Here is a 16,735-nt window from a genome sequence, read left to right as displayed (position 1 = left end):
TTGTGATGACAAAAAAGCTTTGTTGATATTTGTTCCCATTAGGTAGAATACAGTTAGATAACGTGCTGATCAGAAGACAGCCCGAACCTTTTCCCCAGGGTGGAAATGTCAAAGACTAGAGAGCTTTAAGATGCAAGAGGCAAAGTTTAAAGGAGATGTGTGCAGCAAGTTTTCTTTTTAGTGACTAGCCTGGAATGTGGTGGTCGTGGTGAATGCAGATACAACAGCGGCTTTTAGATGGGCAAGCGGATGTGCAGGGAATGGAAGTGTATGGATCATGGGAGGGAAGGAACTGCAGATACTGGTTTACACCGAAGATATATAAAATGTTGGAGTAAATCAGCGGGGCAAGCTGCATCTCTGGAGAGAAGGAATAGGTGACGTTTCGGGTCGAGAATGAAGGAAGGTCTCGACCTGAAACGTCACCCATCCCTCCTCCCCAGAGATGCTGCCTGTCCCACTGAGTTACTACAGCATTTTGTGTCTATTTTTGGATTGTGTGAAGGCAGACGAGATTAATAATGATTTAGCATGATGTGGGCCGAAAGGCCTATTCTTGTACTCTACCTTTGTTATCCACAGCCAGTCATCATCAGATTTAATATTTGATGGAATAATGCTTCATCTCAGAACGTTAACCAAAATCTCTTCAGAAAATGAATTTAATATGAATGACTTTTCTGGAAAAGGTGCAGATGAGTGTTAGGTGCAAAAGGTGCAGATGAGACCATCAGACCTGCAGATGATACCAGTCATCTTTGTCTGATACATGTTCCATTGATAAGCAGGAGATTTGCATACTTTAAAATGTCACTTACCACCTGGTTTTGACTGAGATAAATTTGATAATAGTTTTCATTGGACTGGATAGAGTGAATGTGTTGAGGATGTTTCATGGTGGCACAGCGGTAGAGTTGCTGCCTTACAGCAAATGCAGCGCTGGAGACCCGGGTTCGATCCCGACTACGGGTGTCATCTGCACGGAGTTAGACAATAGGTGCAGGGGTAGGCCATTCGAGCCAGCACCGCCATTCAATGTGATCATGGCTGATCATCCCTAATCAATACCCCGTTCCTGCCTTCTCCCCATATCCCCTGACTCCGCTATCTTAACGAGCCCTATCCAGCTCTCTCTTGAATGTATCCAGAGAACCGGCCTCCGCCGCCCTCCGAGGCAGACAATTCCACAGACTCACAACTCTCTGTGTGGAAAAAGTGTTTCCTCATCTGCTTTCTAAATAGCTTACCCCTTATTCTTAAACTGTGGATCCTGCTTCTGGACTCCCCTAACATCGGGAACATGTTTCCTGCCTCTAGCGTGTCCAAACCCTTTATAATCTTATATGTTTCAATAAGATCCCTTCTCATCCTTCTAAATTCCAGAGTATACAAGCCCAGCTGCTCCATTCTCTCAGCATGTGACAGTCCCACCATCAGGGCCGGCCTTAGGAGGCACGGGGGGCCCAATTGGGAATAATTTTGGTGAGCCCCAGGTTCCCAGACAAGGTCTGTAGAATCATAGAAATATAAATAAAGTCTATTATCTATATTATTAAAAGTCTGATCTTGACCACTTCCTGTTGTTCTGCATATTGATTCTAGTAAAAACACTGCCACTTACGGCTGTGATTTTTGGCCATCTTACTCGGAGTCCCCCTCTGCTGCGCAGGACAAGAGGATTTTTGCTAATAAAATATATGCTAAAGCTGTGTTGCCTTTGGTTTGGAAATGCTAAAGCTATGTTGCCTTTGGTTTGGAATTGCTAAAGCTGTGTTGCCTAATTAAAGTTGCCTTGCCTTCTATATAATTAAGTCCCTCTTGTTATGAAGGCCAACATGCCATTCGCTTTCTTCACTGCCTGCTGTACTTGCACGCTTACTTTCATTGACTAATGAACAAGAGAGGATGGGGGGGGGAGAGAAAGGATGGGGGGGGGGGGAGGGGGGCGAGAGAAAGGATGGGGGGGGGGGGGAGAAAGGATGGGGGGGGGGAGAGAGGGGGGGGAGGAGAAAGGATGGGGGGGGGGGGAGAAAGGATGGGGGGGGGAGAAAGGATGGGGGGGAGAGAAAGGATGGGGGGGGGAGAGAGGGAGGAGAGAGAGGGGGGGGGGGGAGAGAGAGGGGAGGGAGAGAAAGGATGGGGGGGGGGGGAGAGAGGATGGGGGGGAGAGAAAAGGATGGGGGGGGGAGAGAGGAGGGGGGGGGGGAGAAAGGATGGGGGGGGGGGAGAGAGAAAGGATGGGGGGGGGAGAGAGAGAAGGTGGGAGAGGGGGGAGAGAGAGGTGGGAGGGGAGGAGAGAAGGAGGGAGAGAAGGTGGGAGGGAGGGAGAGAAGGGGAGGGAGGGAGAGGGAGAGGTGTGGGAGGGAGAGAGAGAGGAAGGTGGGAGGGTGGAGGGAGAGAGAAGGGGGAGAGGGAGAGGGAGAGGAGAGAGAAGGTGGGAGGGAGGGAGGGAGAGAGAGGTGGGGGAGGGAGAGAGAGAGGATGGGAGGGAGGGAGGGGGGGAGGGAGAGAGAGAGAGAGAGAAGGTGGGAGGGAGGGAGGGAGGAAAGGTGGGAGGGAGGGAGAGAAGGTGGGAGGGAGGGAGAGAAGGTGGGAGGCTCTGGCTGGGGAGCATGCGCGGGGCCCCGCCATTTGCCGACAAAATGGCGGCCTTCCCTCAGCGGTGAGTGAGCGGCCGGGATCTGGTGTGAGGGAGGCGGGGGGGGAAAAACCGAATATACGGCGCTGGCAACCGGGGCCCGGCTGGGAGACCGAGATCATTGCTTGTCGAAGGCCTTACCAGGGGGGGCAGAACGTCGCCTACCTGAGGTGAGCCGAGCTTCTCCTTCTCCTCCTGCCTCCAGCCGTCCTCCTGCCCCGGATTCAAATAATAACCGTCTCCTGGGCACAAACGGCGCGAGCGAGCGTGTGTGTGTGAGCCACACGCTGCAGGATTAAATGCACGATCCCCTCACACACATACACACAACACGGCTGCGTTTCACCACCTCACACACGCAGGCGGCTCTCAGGAACAAGGGGCATTAAAAAAAATAATCTAAACGGCCTTTCACAGGCCCTGGCCCAGATTTTCCACCACCCCATCCCCACCACAGCAGCATTTTTATTGCCCCCTCTGTGACATTTTATTACAAAGCAGACGGAGCCGGAGCAGCTGGACAATCGTTCATAAGTTGTAGGAGCAGAATTAGTCCATTCGGCCCATCATGGCCGCTCTATCTCTCCCTCCCAACACCATTCTCCTTACCTTCTCCCCTGGCACCCGCACTAATCAAGAATCTATCTATCTCCGCCTTAAAAAAAATAGCCACTGACTTGGCCTCCACAGGCTCCTGTGGCAATGAATTCCGCAGGTTCACCACCCTCTCTGACTAAAGATATCGTTGCAGCAAAGCGTAGGCATATTGTTCAGGAAGGAACTACAGTTGCTGGTTTAAACCGAAAGTAGACACAAAATGCTGGAGTGACTCAGTGGGACAGGCAGCATCTCTGGCGAGAAGGAATGGGTGATGTTAGGCCCTTCTTCAGACGACTAAGGAAGTAATCTCGACCTGAAACGTCACCCATTCCTTCTCTCCAGAAATTCTGCCTGTACCCACTGAGTTACTCCAGCATTTTGTGTCTACTTTCGGTTTAAACCAGCAAAGTGTGTGGTCATGTTGTGTGTGAGTCAACCCAATTTGATAATGTGGATAGACACAAAGCATGCTGGCGTAACTCAGCGGGTCAGGCAGCATCTCTGGAGAGAAGGAATGGGTGATGTTTAATGGGAGACGTCTCTAATGGGAGACCCTTCTTCAGTCTGTGATAATCGGGGGAGAGGGAGGCTAGAGATATGGAAGGTCAAGGTGTGAGAACGACAAATCAAAGCAGACGATAGTCAAGGAAATGTAGAATGTTTCATTGTTGGTGAAATATGAGGTGCTGTTTCTTCGTTTGGCTTCACAATGACAGTAGAGAAGGCCCAGGACAGAAAGGTCAGTATGGGAATGGGAGGGTTAAAGTGTTTGGCAACCGGGAGATCAGGTATGCCCAGGCGGACTGAGGAGATGTTCAGATAAACGATCGCCCAGTCTACGTTTGGTTTCGCCAATGTAAAGGAATCCACATCTGGAACAGCAGCTACAGTAGGTGAGGTTGGAGGAGGTGCAAGTGAACCTGACCCACCTGAAAGGACTGTCGGGCTCCCTGGACCGAGTGGAAGGAGTAGGTATAAGGACAGGTGTTGCATCTCCTGAGGTTGCTGGTGGGGTGGGGGGGAGAGTACCTGGGGAGGGGGTGGTTTGGGTGGGAAGTGATGAGTTAACCAGAGAGTTGCGGAGGAAACAGTCTCAGCTGAAAGGGGTGGAGATGAGAAGATGTGGCTAGTGGTGGGATCATTTTGGAGTTGGCGAAAATGTCGGATGATTATGTGCTGTATGCGACTGCTAATGGGGTGAAGGGTGAGGGTTATGGGAACTGTGTCTATGTTGCAACGGAGGGGACGTCTGATGGGATAAGGACTAAGGGATTCTGTCCTGACCACCCATCTACCTCATTGGCAACCTTCAAACTATCTTTAGTCGGACTTTATCCTGCACTGAATGTTGTATTCTTTATCCAGTATCGGACGGCTTGATTGTAATCATGTATAGTCTATTATTTGATTGAAAAGAATCAAAGGAGAGCAATAGCGAGGCTGTGGGACACCGAGGAGACCCGTGTGAGGGCATTTTGTTGTTTTCTTTCAAAAAACGTGTTCACTTTGTGTGAATGAGTCAACCCAACTTGATGATGTGGTCCCGGTCATTGTGGCCGGCGCTGGCTCGGAGCCGCAATGTGATTGTTTGGCGGGGATGAGCGCAGAGTTGTGCTCTGCTTTGCCCACATGCGGGTCGCCTTGGCTTGGCTGCGCCGTTTCCTGGGAGCTTTTGCTGCGATGGAAGGGATCAATTATCGTTGGAAAAACACGTTTATTTTCAAGCTTTTGTCTACACGGACGAAGTTGAAATTTCTTCGGGTTGGGGAAATAGCATCCTTCTTGAAGATAACTAAAGAGGGTAGGAATGATGAAAGCGATCAGCAGTGCATTTGTTTTGAGCATATATATTGCCCAGTTTACATTGAATGTCATAATTCAATTGATCCAAAACATTTCCAAGATATTTTTCATAATGGTGTTTTAAAAATGGATTCGATTGATGTGGTTTGTTAATAGATTAGTTGGATTACACAGGCTTGGGGCAGATTGCAGGTTTGATTTGTGATCTCTGATAGCTGGTCTGAGTTAAGATGTCTTATTACGAGTCATTAAGAATTAAAATTAATCGGGTTGGAAATGGTATGATCTCAATCCTTATCCGCTGCCCAGCGACCCCTACTGGGAGTATGTAATTGTTCGATTATGGAAAGCATGGAATTGGAGGTCGGTTCAATTGATTGTATATGTGTCGTTGTTAATTTCGGTTATGTTTGATTCCTTGATAAATTGATACAGGAATTGTGAAGGTCACTGAAGTTCTTTTTAACACAATTGACAAAATGATCTTGCTGTTTGGAGCTCTTATGTGACTTGTAGTATCAGTCTGATCAGTGCTCGTTTTATCTTTAATGTGGGCTCTTCTGTTATTACATGTCTTTTGTGTGTTACTCTGTAGGGAGAGAAAATGCTCTGTATGCAGAAAAGTGTATCAACAGTATTGGCATTTTGTTGTTGAAGTTATCAGATAAATACTTATTGTAACATTAACGTGCTGATGTTTTGTATTCATTGCATTTGCTGAACATGTATGTTTTGTATATATGAATGAAACATTGTATGTTTTTCATTATTTTATCTGTAAAATTATTTTCTTTGAAAATGTGAAATTATGGGCACTGAAGTTAATCAAAAACGAAACCACAAATAGTTAGATGAATGATAATAATAGCTTATATTCATTGACTATAATGAATATGATTTTACAATGATTTATAATAATGACAAAGTGCTGGAGTAATTCAGCGGGTCAGGCAGCATCTCTGGAGAATGTGGATAAGGGGATATTTCGGGTCGGGACCCTTCGGACAATGATTCTTTTAGTCAGTGATTATATATTGACTACCTTCAATACCATAATTCCAACCAAATTCATCTGAAACTAGGACTCGGCACTCAGCACTGCAACTGGGTCCTTTTACTTTCTGGCTCATAGACTGCCTACAGTAAGGATAGGCATAAACATCCTCGACAATCATTCTCAACGCAGCAGCCCGCAAGGCTGCTTTCTCAGCTTTTTGCTGTAGTTCTTAACATCGTACTGGGCTGTATCTCAAACAAGGAGTTACAGAGTACAGGAAGGAGAAAGAGTTTGGTAGCATGATGTCAAGCCTTCTCTCCCAAGGCATAGGCTTGGCGATCGTTTCGCCGAACACCTCAGCTCGGTCCGCATTAACCAACCTCATCCTCCTTTTTCCTTTCTTCGGATAACACACAAAACAAGTTTTTCTGCTGTACCTCTGTACATGTAACAATAACAACCTATACTAATACCAATACCAAGACATCATGGACTCATTATACAATGGTAACAAGTTGAAGTTACCAGATAATGTTAGGTTATGCAAGCAAAGCTTGTGTGATTAACTGACAATCGGTGATTCTCTGATAAATTATTTCAGAATAAATTCTTGTTCCCATCATATTTTTTACTTTTAGTAGTAAATTATGTTTACATAATACATGCAGTGGCATGCGGTAGAAAATATAGTAAAGTATGATAACATGGATTATTGTAGAAAAGTTCAAGAATGAAGAAAATAATCAATTTCAAAAGATTGAATCAATAATTTTTTCAACATGAATGTGCAAAGTTAAGTCGCCATAAAACTGTTTCTGGAACTGTTTTCCGATGATTGATTCCACTAAATGAGTCTTCTTTGATTAGTGTATTCCGATCATCCATCAAGCTACTCCGAAACACCAACCATGAATAGAATCTGAGCTCCTTGTGTATGCGGTTTGAGAACGGAAGCTTGGGAATCAAAAACAATGGAGTTAGAACTCTTTTTCAGAAGCGTTAATCAACTCAAATAAATATTAGTGAAGAAGTGGGTGTTTTGTAATTTTTTTCAAAAATGAGTTAGCTTTTATGCATCTGGAGAACAGAACTGTCTTTGGGGCCCATCTTAATGAAGGAATTACCAAGGTAAAATTACTTTTCCTTTATCCTTCAGATTCTCTCCTCCATGTTCATGGCACAGGTCTTAAGAAAACACTGATTTAAAAAAAAACATGTCCTCTTGTGAAAAATGGCAAATTCACTTCTAATAAAGGCTTAATGTCATTATTAGCAATCTTGCTCCCTATGGGATTTAATAGAGTGAATAATTGTTCTTTATATTTCCAAAGCTATTATGACCTAATAGGTAGCATATATTCTCCAGTTAATAACATTTATGGGAAAGAATGGTTTGCACAGTGGGCTCGGCACGGCTATTTTATGTTCAGTACCAGAATTAAAGTCCAGCCAACATTGTAAAGATGGAAATCTTCTCTTGGTTTAAGACCTATGCCTCGTCAAATATCACTTCATTAAAGTATTGCCCTTCTCTTTTGTGATGGTATTCCATTTAAAAAACATGTTTTAACAATCACCTGTTGTCCTGTAATTAGCAGGATATTCCGCTTGAGGGATAAAATCCTCCTTTTCCCTCACTTGTCTTAACATCATAATATTATAGCCCAGTTAGGGACTTGATTTTCAAACTGAGTTTATATCTCGCTTTAATTATTGGGAATGATTGTGATGTCTGTCGTCAATGTTGAGCCCCTCTGAAATACATGTCAGTCCACCCTGTCACTGGACTCTGTAAAGTTCATCTGCATAGCCCTGTCTTAGGATTCCCAGCATACTACTGTAAAATTTGTTTCTGTGATCCTAGGTTCAGTGAGATCTAGCATAGTATTGGAGACCCCATTCAATCTTAATTGCAGTTTGTATTCTGGAAAATGGGAGGAAACGGGTAAATAATTCAAAAATTGAATAATTTTATCTTAGTTTGTTTTAATGTTTTCAATTTTAAATCTTTAAAAATTGTAAAGATTCAATTATTTAAAGTAATATTGGTCTTTAAATGTGTCGAATTATAAAACACTTTTGCGTTCCTGTCTGTGACTGGAGACAGTGCTCCATCCCTTGCTTTGATGAAAATAAGACATTGGTAGTGCCCCTCTGGACCTACTTGCCCTGCCTTTGCAAGACATCTGGATATGATGAATCAGTTTGATCACTGCTTCACATACAACCAAGTAAGTGTCGGGCATAGGGAAGATCCTGCTTTATTTGGCCCTTTGATTACATTATCTTTCGGGTTCTCTTGCAAAATAGTCTTTTAACTAAATAAGAGATCCCTGAACTGCTCAGAAACACAGTAGATTCTTGTAATATCCTGGCCACTGCCTTTCCCTCAACCATGTTCAGCATAGATATTATGTTATTAATTATTTTTTCTTATGTAGCAATTTGTTACTTAAATTAGATTTTAATGTATTGAATTCCAGTGATTGCAGTCTAGTACAAAGGAATTGGTTGCATTGCAATGTGTATTTTTACAATACTGCACACAATAATGTGACAAAGGGGGTCAAATTTCAAATCCCTTCAAAAGTTGATGAGCACTTTATTGGGTTCATGACTAACATGGTATCAATAAAAAATATTAAAAGGATAGCATATTGATGGCAAGTTTCCGAAAATGGCATAAGAATATATCTGAAGAAGGGTCTCGACCCGAAACGTCCCCTATTCCTTCGCTCCATAGATGCTGCCTCAACCGATGAGTTTCGTCAGCATTTTTGTCTTCCTTCAGAAAAAACAAATACATTTTGTGTAACGGTTGTCGCGTGGTGTCCACCAGTGACCAGGTTGGCACAGTAAGTGCATGTATGTCTTATTCCTTTCTATGTTTATGAATACCACATGGAACAATAAAATTGCAAACACCGTTTCCACTTCATGTGATCATGTGGTAAAATACTGCATCCATCTGAGTGGACACCGCAACGTGCGTTACACATACACACAAAGGTATGTTGTGGTGGACAATAAAAGGTTTGGTGTCCCAGAAAACGAAAGTTACATTATTAGTGAAAACCAAACATTTTCACCAATGTGAACATTACCTTATGGAATTGAGCTATATCGATGGCCGATGATTCGTCAGAAGGTTTGATTTGGGATGATTTTTTAGTAAGTAAAAATGTCTCCGTAACGGTCGTTGTGGAGCTTCCGGAAGTTGATAGGAAGGAATGAAATTAGCGACTTGGTCTGTAAGAAAGGTAAACAAGAGATAATGTGTTGCCAAATTTAAAATAGGCTCAGTTTCTTAGTTTTGATGACCAATTCATGTCAGAATTTTTTTTTAAATTAATTTTAAAAAGTCGGAAAATATAAATGGTCATTGCGTTTTTGACGCCGCGATGTTTTTGATATATTGAGTTGGAAAATAAGAAAAAGTAGTTAACTCGCCCAAAAATTACAACGACCATAGGATACTTCGTTGTGTTTTTGAAAAGCATTAGAGGTTTGGAGCCTCCGTGGTTTAACTTACGGAGGTACCGACCCCGATAACGGTCGTTGTGACAATGGACACCAAGCACAACGACCGTTACGGGATCTTTGCTCGCCGGTATACCAGAGATGTTACTGTATTTTTCTCCTGGAATTGATGAAGTTATTTCCCTAGATCATTATCAAAATGTATATGTATGAGGGGCCATATAAAGTTTATGAATTAAATATTCATGGCTAAATGTGGCCGAGTTTTTAATGTCACATTTTTGGTGTCCGAAATGGTGGTGAAACAATGAAAATTTGTCTGTAATGAAAAAGTTTTTGACTTTCGGTCTTGAAGTTATCTAATTTATATCTGTTGTTTGTAAGATTTCACGTGATGGGTAGATTTTTGTTAAGAACAAAAACATGAATAATAATCTCGTTCCTCAAAATCTCTCCAGTATTGTAAAAAGACACAAATGCATGTGGAAAGTTTAATATGATTTCCATCTCGCCCTCAAGCCTTCAGTTCATTCCCATCCAGTCTCCCCCCCCCCCCCCCCCCCCCCCCCCCATTGGTAAACTAAGTATATATTTACACTGCTGTTCTACTCCACAGTTTTTCGCCATTTTGAAAGGTCTTTCCCACGTACATTTTACATTTGTATTTGAACTTAAGCTGATGTTATAGAACTACATTTTTAGACTTTTCTGTTGTAGTTCAATGTATTTGTACTTTTTTTCTTTTTAGATCTAGCTGTTTCATCCAGTTGTAGCAAAATATTAATCTTGACTTTTTTTCTCTTTCAGTAATAACACAATGGCAAAAAGGACTGCAGACAAGGAACTAACTGATCGAAATTGGGATCAGGAAGAAGAATCCGAAGAGGTGTGTGTATGTATTCACTTTATGATATTAATAACATATATTTCCAATATAAAATGCAGTTTTTTTTAGGATGAGGTTTGAGGATAAAAGGAGAAAAAAAATGCAGTTCTTTACCATACTGTAACATGCTTAACGTCAATGAGAGATGTTGGTGTGAAAATAAAATGAACCCAAGTCTTTAAGTTGGATTTGGCCATACTGCAATAGCAGCTGTAAAAGAAGTAAATTTGGAAGAAGTGTTCATTGTTTTTGTTGATGCTAGGTGTATAGCTATTGATTTTGATTTGTGGAATTCAATTCTGCAACTTTTTTTTGCAGCTTCAGTTGTTAGTTTTATAAATGTTTTGCAAGCTACAAAGCAAAAAACAAAGTGCTGGTGGAACTCATTTGTGGAGGGAAATGGACAGTTCCCTCCACATATGACATTTTGGACTGGGGAAGGGAAAGAGGGAGTAATAAAGAGAATTGGTCAGGGCATTGGAAAGGGCAGAGGTCCTAGCCTCAGAATTAAAGGACGTTCCTTTAGGAAGCAGATGAGGAGGAATTTCTTTAGTCAGAAGGTCGTGAATCTGGAATTTGCCACAGAAGGCTGTGAAGGCCACGTCAATGGATATTTTTAAGGCAGTGATAGATAGATTCTTGATTACTACAGGTATCGGGGGTTATGGGGAGAAGGCAGGAGAATGGGGTTAGGAGAGAGAGCGAGCGAGAGAGATAGATCAGCAATGATTGAATAGTGGAGCAGACTTGATGGACCAAAAGGCCTAATTCTGCTCCTATCACTTATGACCTTATGGAATTGGGGCTCGGTCAAGGGAAGGGTCAGAGATGGGCGTAAAGAGGAAGGGAAAGGAACAGGATGACGGGGTGAACATCCTCAAAATAAGCTCGAAACTACATAGATCCTGGGGCATTGTTTTTGTCTTTCCACTATTATTGGGTTTTTTTTTAATATAGTTCTGTTTCGGGACATATGACAATAAAACATTCTTGATTCTAATTTGGATTGTTAATTTTGATGTGTTAATGAGCAACCAGATGCTCTAATTTTTAAAATATGTGATAAGTTGTAGCCATTTATATTATCATAAGGTACGACAGAGAGAAACTAAAATCTGCTTGACCCAGTAGTTGATTTCTCTGAAGGATGCAAATGAGTACAAGGACAGGAGATCTATCACCACTGTGTAGGAAGGAACTGGTTGCTGGTTTATACCGAAGATAGACACAAAATGCTGGAGTAACTCAGCGGGTCAGGCAGCATCTTTGGAGAAAAGGAATAGGTGACGTTTGGATCAAGACCCTTCTTCAGACTGAGGGTCAGGGGAGAGGGAAACTAGAGGTATGGAAAGGTACAAAAAAATGAATGAAAGGTATGAAAAGAACAAATCAAAGCCAGCAAAGATGATCAAGAAAAGGTGGAACCCACAATGGTCTATTGTTAGCTGTGGAGAAGGTGATGACGAGTGGATACTAACAGTGAAACTAAGCAGGATGGCAGTGAAACCAGTAGGACGACTCGGCTGAGGGAGGGACGGAGGGAGAGGGAATGCAAGGGTTACTTGAAATTAGAAATTAATATTCATACTGTTGGGTTGTAAGCTGCCCAAGCAAAATATGATGTTCTGTTCCTCCAATTTGAATTTGGCCTCACTCAGACAGTGGAGGAGGCCCAAGACAGAAAGGTCAATATGGGAAGGGAAGTTAAAGTGTTTGGCAACAGGGAAATTGCGTAGGCCAAGGTGGACTGAGCAAAGATGTTCAGCGAAATAATCGCCCAGTCTGTGCTTGGTCTTGCCGATATATAGGAGACTCCTATAAATATATTATAAATAGGAGATTGCATATTTTTATTTGTGGTTTGAATGTTTCAAAATACAAATTCAGCAATATGATTAACAAGGTCACTGCTCTTTAACTTGTCAGGCTGCCCTCAGCAATCCATCTGTTAGAATTGAAATGGCACAATTTTGTTTTGATGCGGTCAATTAAATAGCAAATAATTTCCCTAGTTGCTTCATTTGACTGTTAGCAGTTGCAAAATATTAATACGATACGATAAAACTTTATTCATCCCCCGTAGAGAAATTGGACTGCCGACATTCACAACACACAAGGTCACAAGAACTTGAAATTAAAAGTGAAAAGAAAAAGACAAGTGACTGTTGGCTGGCTGCCGTGTTCATTGGAACAAATGAACAAAACAAACAATCAAACAGTCTTATCCCCTGGGAAGAGGATTCTAAACTAGGGTACCCCTCCCCCACACTGAGTCCCCCTTTGTTCTCTCACCGTCCCTCACAGCAGCACCTCCCCACGCCAGGTCCCCATTGTTCTTCGCGGCCGTCCCCCCCCCCCCCCCCCCCCCCGCTGAGCCCCCATTGTCTTCCCCTCCACCTCTCGTTAATATCATCCTAATCTGAAATAAGTGCAATGTTACTGAACTGGAATAAATAGACAGTTGACTAGTGTGACTGACCTGACTGCTTGTACATTAGTCACTGAAAGTAAGCATGCAGGTACAGCAGGTAGTGAAGAAAGCTAATGGCATGTTGGCCTTCATTGCGAGAGGATATGCGTTTAGGAGCAAGGAGGTCCTACTGCAGGTATACAGGGCCCTGGTGAGACTGCACTTGGGAGTATTCTGTGCAATTTTGGTGTCCTAAATTGAGGAAGGACATTATTGCTATTGGGGGAGTGCAGCGTAGATTATTAGGTGAATTCCTGAAATGGCAGGACTGACATATGATGAAAGAATGGGTCGACTGGGCTTGCATTCACTGGAATTTAGAAGGATGAGGGGGAATATTATAGAAACATATAACATTCTTAAAGGATTGAACAGGCTAAATGCAGGAAAATTTTCCCGATGTTGGAGTCCAAAACTGGGTGTCACAGTTTAAGAATAAGCGGTAGGCCATTTAGGACTGAGATGAGGCAGAAAACTTTCACCCAGAGTGTTGTGAATCTGTGGAATTCTCTGCCACAGAAGGCAGTGAAGGCCAATTCACTGGACGTTTTCAAGAGAGGGTTAGATTTAGCTCTTGGAGCTAATGGAATCAAGGGATATGGGGGGAAAAAGCAGGGACGGGGTACTGATTTTAGATGATCAGCCATGATCATATTGAATGGCGGTGCTGGCTCGATGAGCCGAATGGCCTACTCCTGCACCTATTTTTCTATGTTTCTAGTTTGTTGCACACCCTCTTTGTTTAGGAGGGTAAAAGTGAAAGCTTTGACCTTCCATCCTTGACCTTTCTATGATCTCTGGTATCACTGCAACCTTTTTATAGCTTTTGTTTGTATGCTTGTATGGCATGCTGATGACCTACATTTGTCTTTATTGTAATTATTTAAGAGCTTTATACCATTCCAATAATCCAGCAATTTATTATTGCCAGGATATTTGGTACGACCTGGATAAATTAGTTGTTTCTTTTGTTCGGCCTACTGCTTATTTTTAGCAGCTGCTGCCAACTTTACAGTTCCTCTGGGCAGTATCTATCTTCTAACGATCTTCAGTTATTTCTACATTGACCTCTTTTCTATGATAAGGTCAGAAGCGGGGCAGTTTGCTTATAATTACATAATATTCCATTCCGTTCTTAACTCAGCAAATGAAGCAGCTCATGCCTGATTGAGCAAAACCTTGTTAACATTCAGGCTTGTGCTGATGAGTGCAATTACACAGCCATCACAAACAAGAGATTTAAGAGGGACCTCTGGGCATCTTTTTCACTCCGAGGGTAGTGTGCATCTGGAATGAGCTGTCAGAGAAAGCTGTTGAAATGGCTACAATTACAACTTTCAAAGGACATATGGGCAGATGTATGGACAAGAGGGGTTTAGAGGGATGTGGGCCTAATGCAGGCAAATGGGATTAGCTCAGAATACCAACTTATTTGGCATTCACAAGTTAGGCCAAAGGGCCTATTTCCATTCTCTATAGCTCTAACTCTATCAATCTAAGATAGTCAGATCCTTGACATTCAATAGTATTTTTATTGACATGTTGGGGTCACTATTGATCAATTGGACCTACCACATAAAATATTGTCCCTGCAAGACTATTCCGAGGCAGGGTATCCAATAGCAAGCGACTCGTGTGACACCACTTTCTTTAAGGCACAAATTGGGAGTGTGATGAAGTAATTTGTCACTTATCTAAATGTATCGGGCTCCACCAATGCTCGACAATCTCCAGTCAATATAAAGCAGGCTGTGCTTCATCCACCACCCTAAACATTCAATCCCTCCTCCACCAGCATACAATGGCTGCAGCATGTGCCGTCTATAAAATGTGTTGCTGTTACTTTTCAGGGCTTCTCCTAAAAGCATTTTGCCAACTTGCAAACTTGCAATCTCTACCGCCACGGGTAGCAGAAACTCAAGAACGCCACTACTTGCAGGTTCCACTCCAATTCGCACACCAAACTGATTTGAAAATATATGTCAGTCCTTCATTGTTGCTGGGTCTAAATTTGGAACTCCCTATCCAATAGCAATGTGGGAGACGCTTCATCAAAAGGTCAGCAATGATTGAGAAGGCAGCGAGTTTAATCAAGGCCATGCGGCAACAAATTCTGGCTTTGCCAGCAGCATCCAGATCCCTGAAAATTATTGAATCATTAACTCTCTGTTGTTATACTTTAGAGGTACAACATTTCTTTAAACTGTTAGAGCTACTTGAGCACTGCTCTAGCAAACGAGTTTTAAACTTGAGGGGAGTTTACATGTTTTCCCTCCTCCCTCCATGCATGTTTTCCTTGCGCATCCATAAAATGTTGAGTGGTATAGTACAGGATAATGGTAGAAGAATCGGGAGGAATTGATGGCCATACGAAAAAGAATAGTTTGCAATGTAATATGTGGGAGAATGGGAATGATGACAATACTCTAAGAGCCATTATATACAATGGACCAGATGATTTGCATCAATCTCATAAGAAAATATGAGAAAGATCTCATCTTGCTTAAGAATCGTTGTTACTGTTGGAGAATGTAAGCACCTTTTTATAAGTCTGGCCTACATTGTCCATCAGTTCTATGTTCTCCTTTTTGACAGTGCTTCGTGACTTAAATTTATATCAGGTGTAAGAATTGTACAATGTGTAAGAAGGAACTGCAGATGCTGGTTTAAACCGAAGATAGAAACAAAAAGCTGGAATAACTCAGCGGGACAGGCAGCATCTCTGGAGGGAAGGAATGAGTGATGTTTCGGGTCGAGACCCTTCTTCAGACTGGTGGTCTTATGTGAAGAAGAGTCTCGACCCGAAACATCACCCATTCCTTCTCTCCAGAGATGCTGCCTGTCCCGCTGAGTTACTCCGACTTTTTGTGTCTAATATGTGTAACAATGTTGCTTCCTGAGCAATGCATTGTTAATTCGGCTCTTTATTTTAGTAATTAATTATTCCATCGTTCTAACATTAACATAATCCTTAATTATAACTAACATCTTGCGATCCTCAAAACCCTTACAATGACACATCTGTACCCTTGAAATTATTTCTTTCTCTGCCGTTGTCCCTTCTAGAGGTCATCGACTGCTGACAGTCATGCACTTCTTCAGGCTGTTTGCTCTTAGCCTAATAATTCTACTTGCAAGAACCTTGAGTGTCAGAAGTTGTTTGATCACGGGCACACCCATCTATGCTCGGCATACAAGAACTTGTATTTATGTAGCACCTTTCATGACCTCTGATGTCCCCAACTGTTTTTCAGTTTATTTTTGTGACAACAGCCAGATAAATGGATGCTGTTAAACTGTTAGCTAAGGAATAAATATTGATCATAATGGGAGAACTTGATTGCTCTTTAAAATAAAGTTTATTGTGTCTTGTTGAGGGTATTGATTTAATAACCATTCAAAATCCACCAGTTCTACTGCAGTGCTTCTTCAATACTATTCTAGAATGTCACTCTAGATAAACTAGCAGCCATTCTCAACGGGGGGCATATGAAGGGGCCAAACTGAATAATAAATGATCTTCTGTCTATCTGTTCGTGTTGTATCCCTGTTTGACAGGGGGCCCTGGAAACTGAGAAGAGCTCCTAAGGGGGCCGTGACCAAAATACGGTTGAGAATGGCTGAGCTAGTATATAAAGTGAACAATCACAAGTAACACTTATTTATAGCTGGCATCCTGACACATGAATTTCAAACAGGAATAGTTAGATCATGAGATGAAACACTTCCTTTCCTCCTGCTGAGGGTTTTAATCAATTTTCAGTGCCCAGATCCAGACCCCATTTTTGTAGAGCATGGTGTTTTGGGGGGGAGGGTGCGACAAAGTTACCTTTGGATAAACGTTGGGGGGGTGGGGGTTTC

The 16,735-nt window shown here is 42.5% G+C and overlaps 1 protein-coding gene across 10 annotated transcripts in view; it reads left to right on the top strand.

The window, feature by feature from the left end:
* Positions 1 to 2,569: 2,569 nt before the first annotated feature.
* The window catches only part of nup50 (nucleoporin 50), a 35,405-nt gene continuing 21,239 nt past the window's right edge, over positions 2,570 to 16,735 (top strand). For 2 of the 10 annotated variants that reach the window (XM_055650194.1, XM_055650192.1), the window contains exons 1-2: positions 2,579 to 2,662; positions 10,326 to 10,410. In XM_055650194.1, coding sequence (XP_055506169.1) covers positions 2,613 to 2,662; positions 10,326 to 10,410 — 135 coding nt within the window. In that variant the 5' untranslated portion in view covers positions 2,579 to 2,612. The other 8 variants (XM_055650200.1, XM_055650198.1, XM_055650201.1 and 5 more) reach the window with 7 other exon arrangements.

The sequence above is a fragment of the Leucoraja erinacea genome, chromosome 19 (assembly GCF_028641065.1).
Source record: "Leucoraja erinacea ecotype New England chromosome 19, Leri_hhj_1, whole genome shotgun sequence".
In the NCBI taxonomy this organism is placed as follows: Eukaryota; Metazoa; Chordata; class Chondrichthyes; order Rajiformes; family Rajidae; genus Leucoraja; species Leucoraja erinaceus.
The sequence above is the reverse complement of the archived record's forward strand: the minus strand, read 5'-3'. Positions and strand labels throughout refer to the sequence as shown.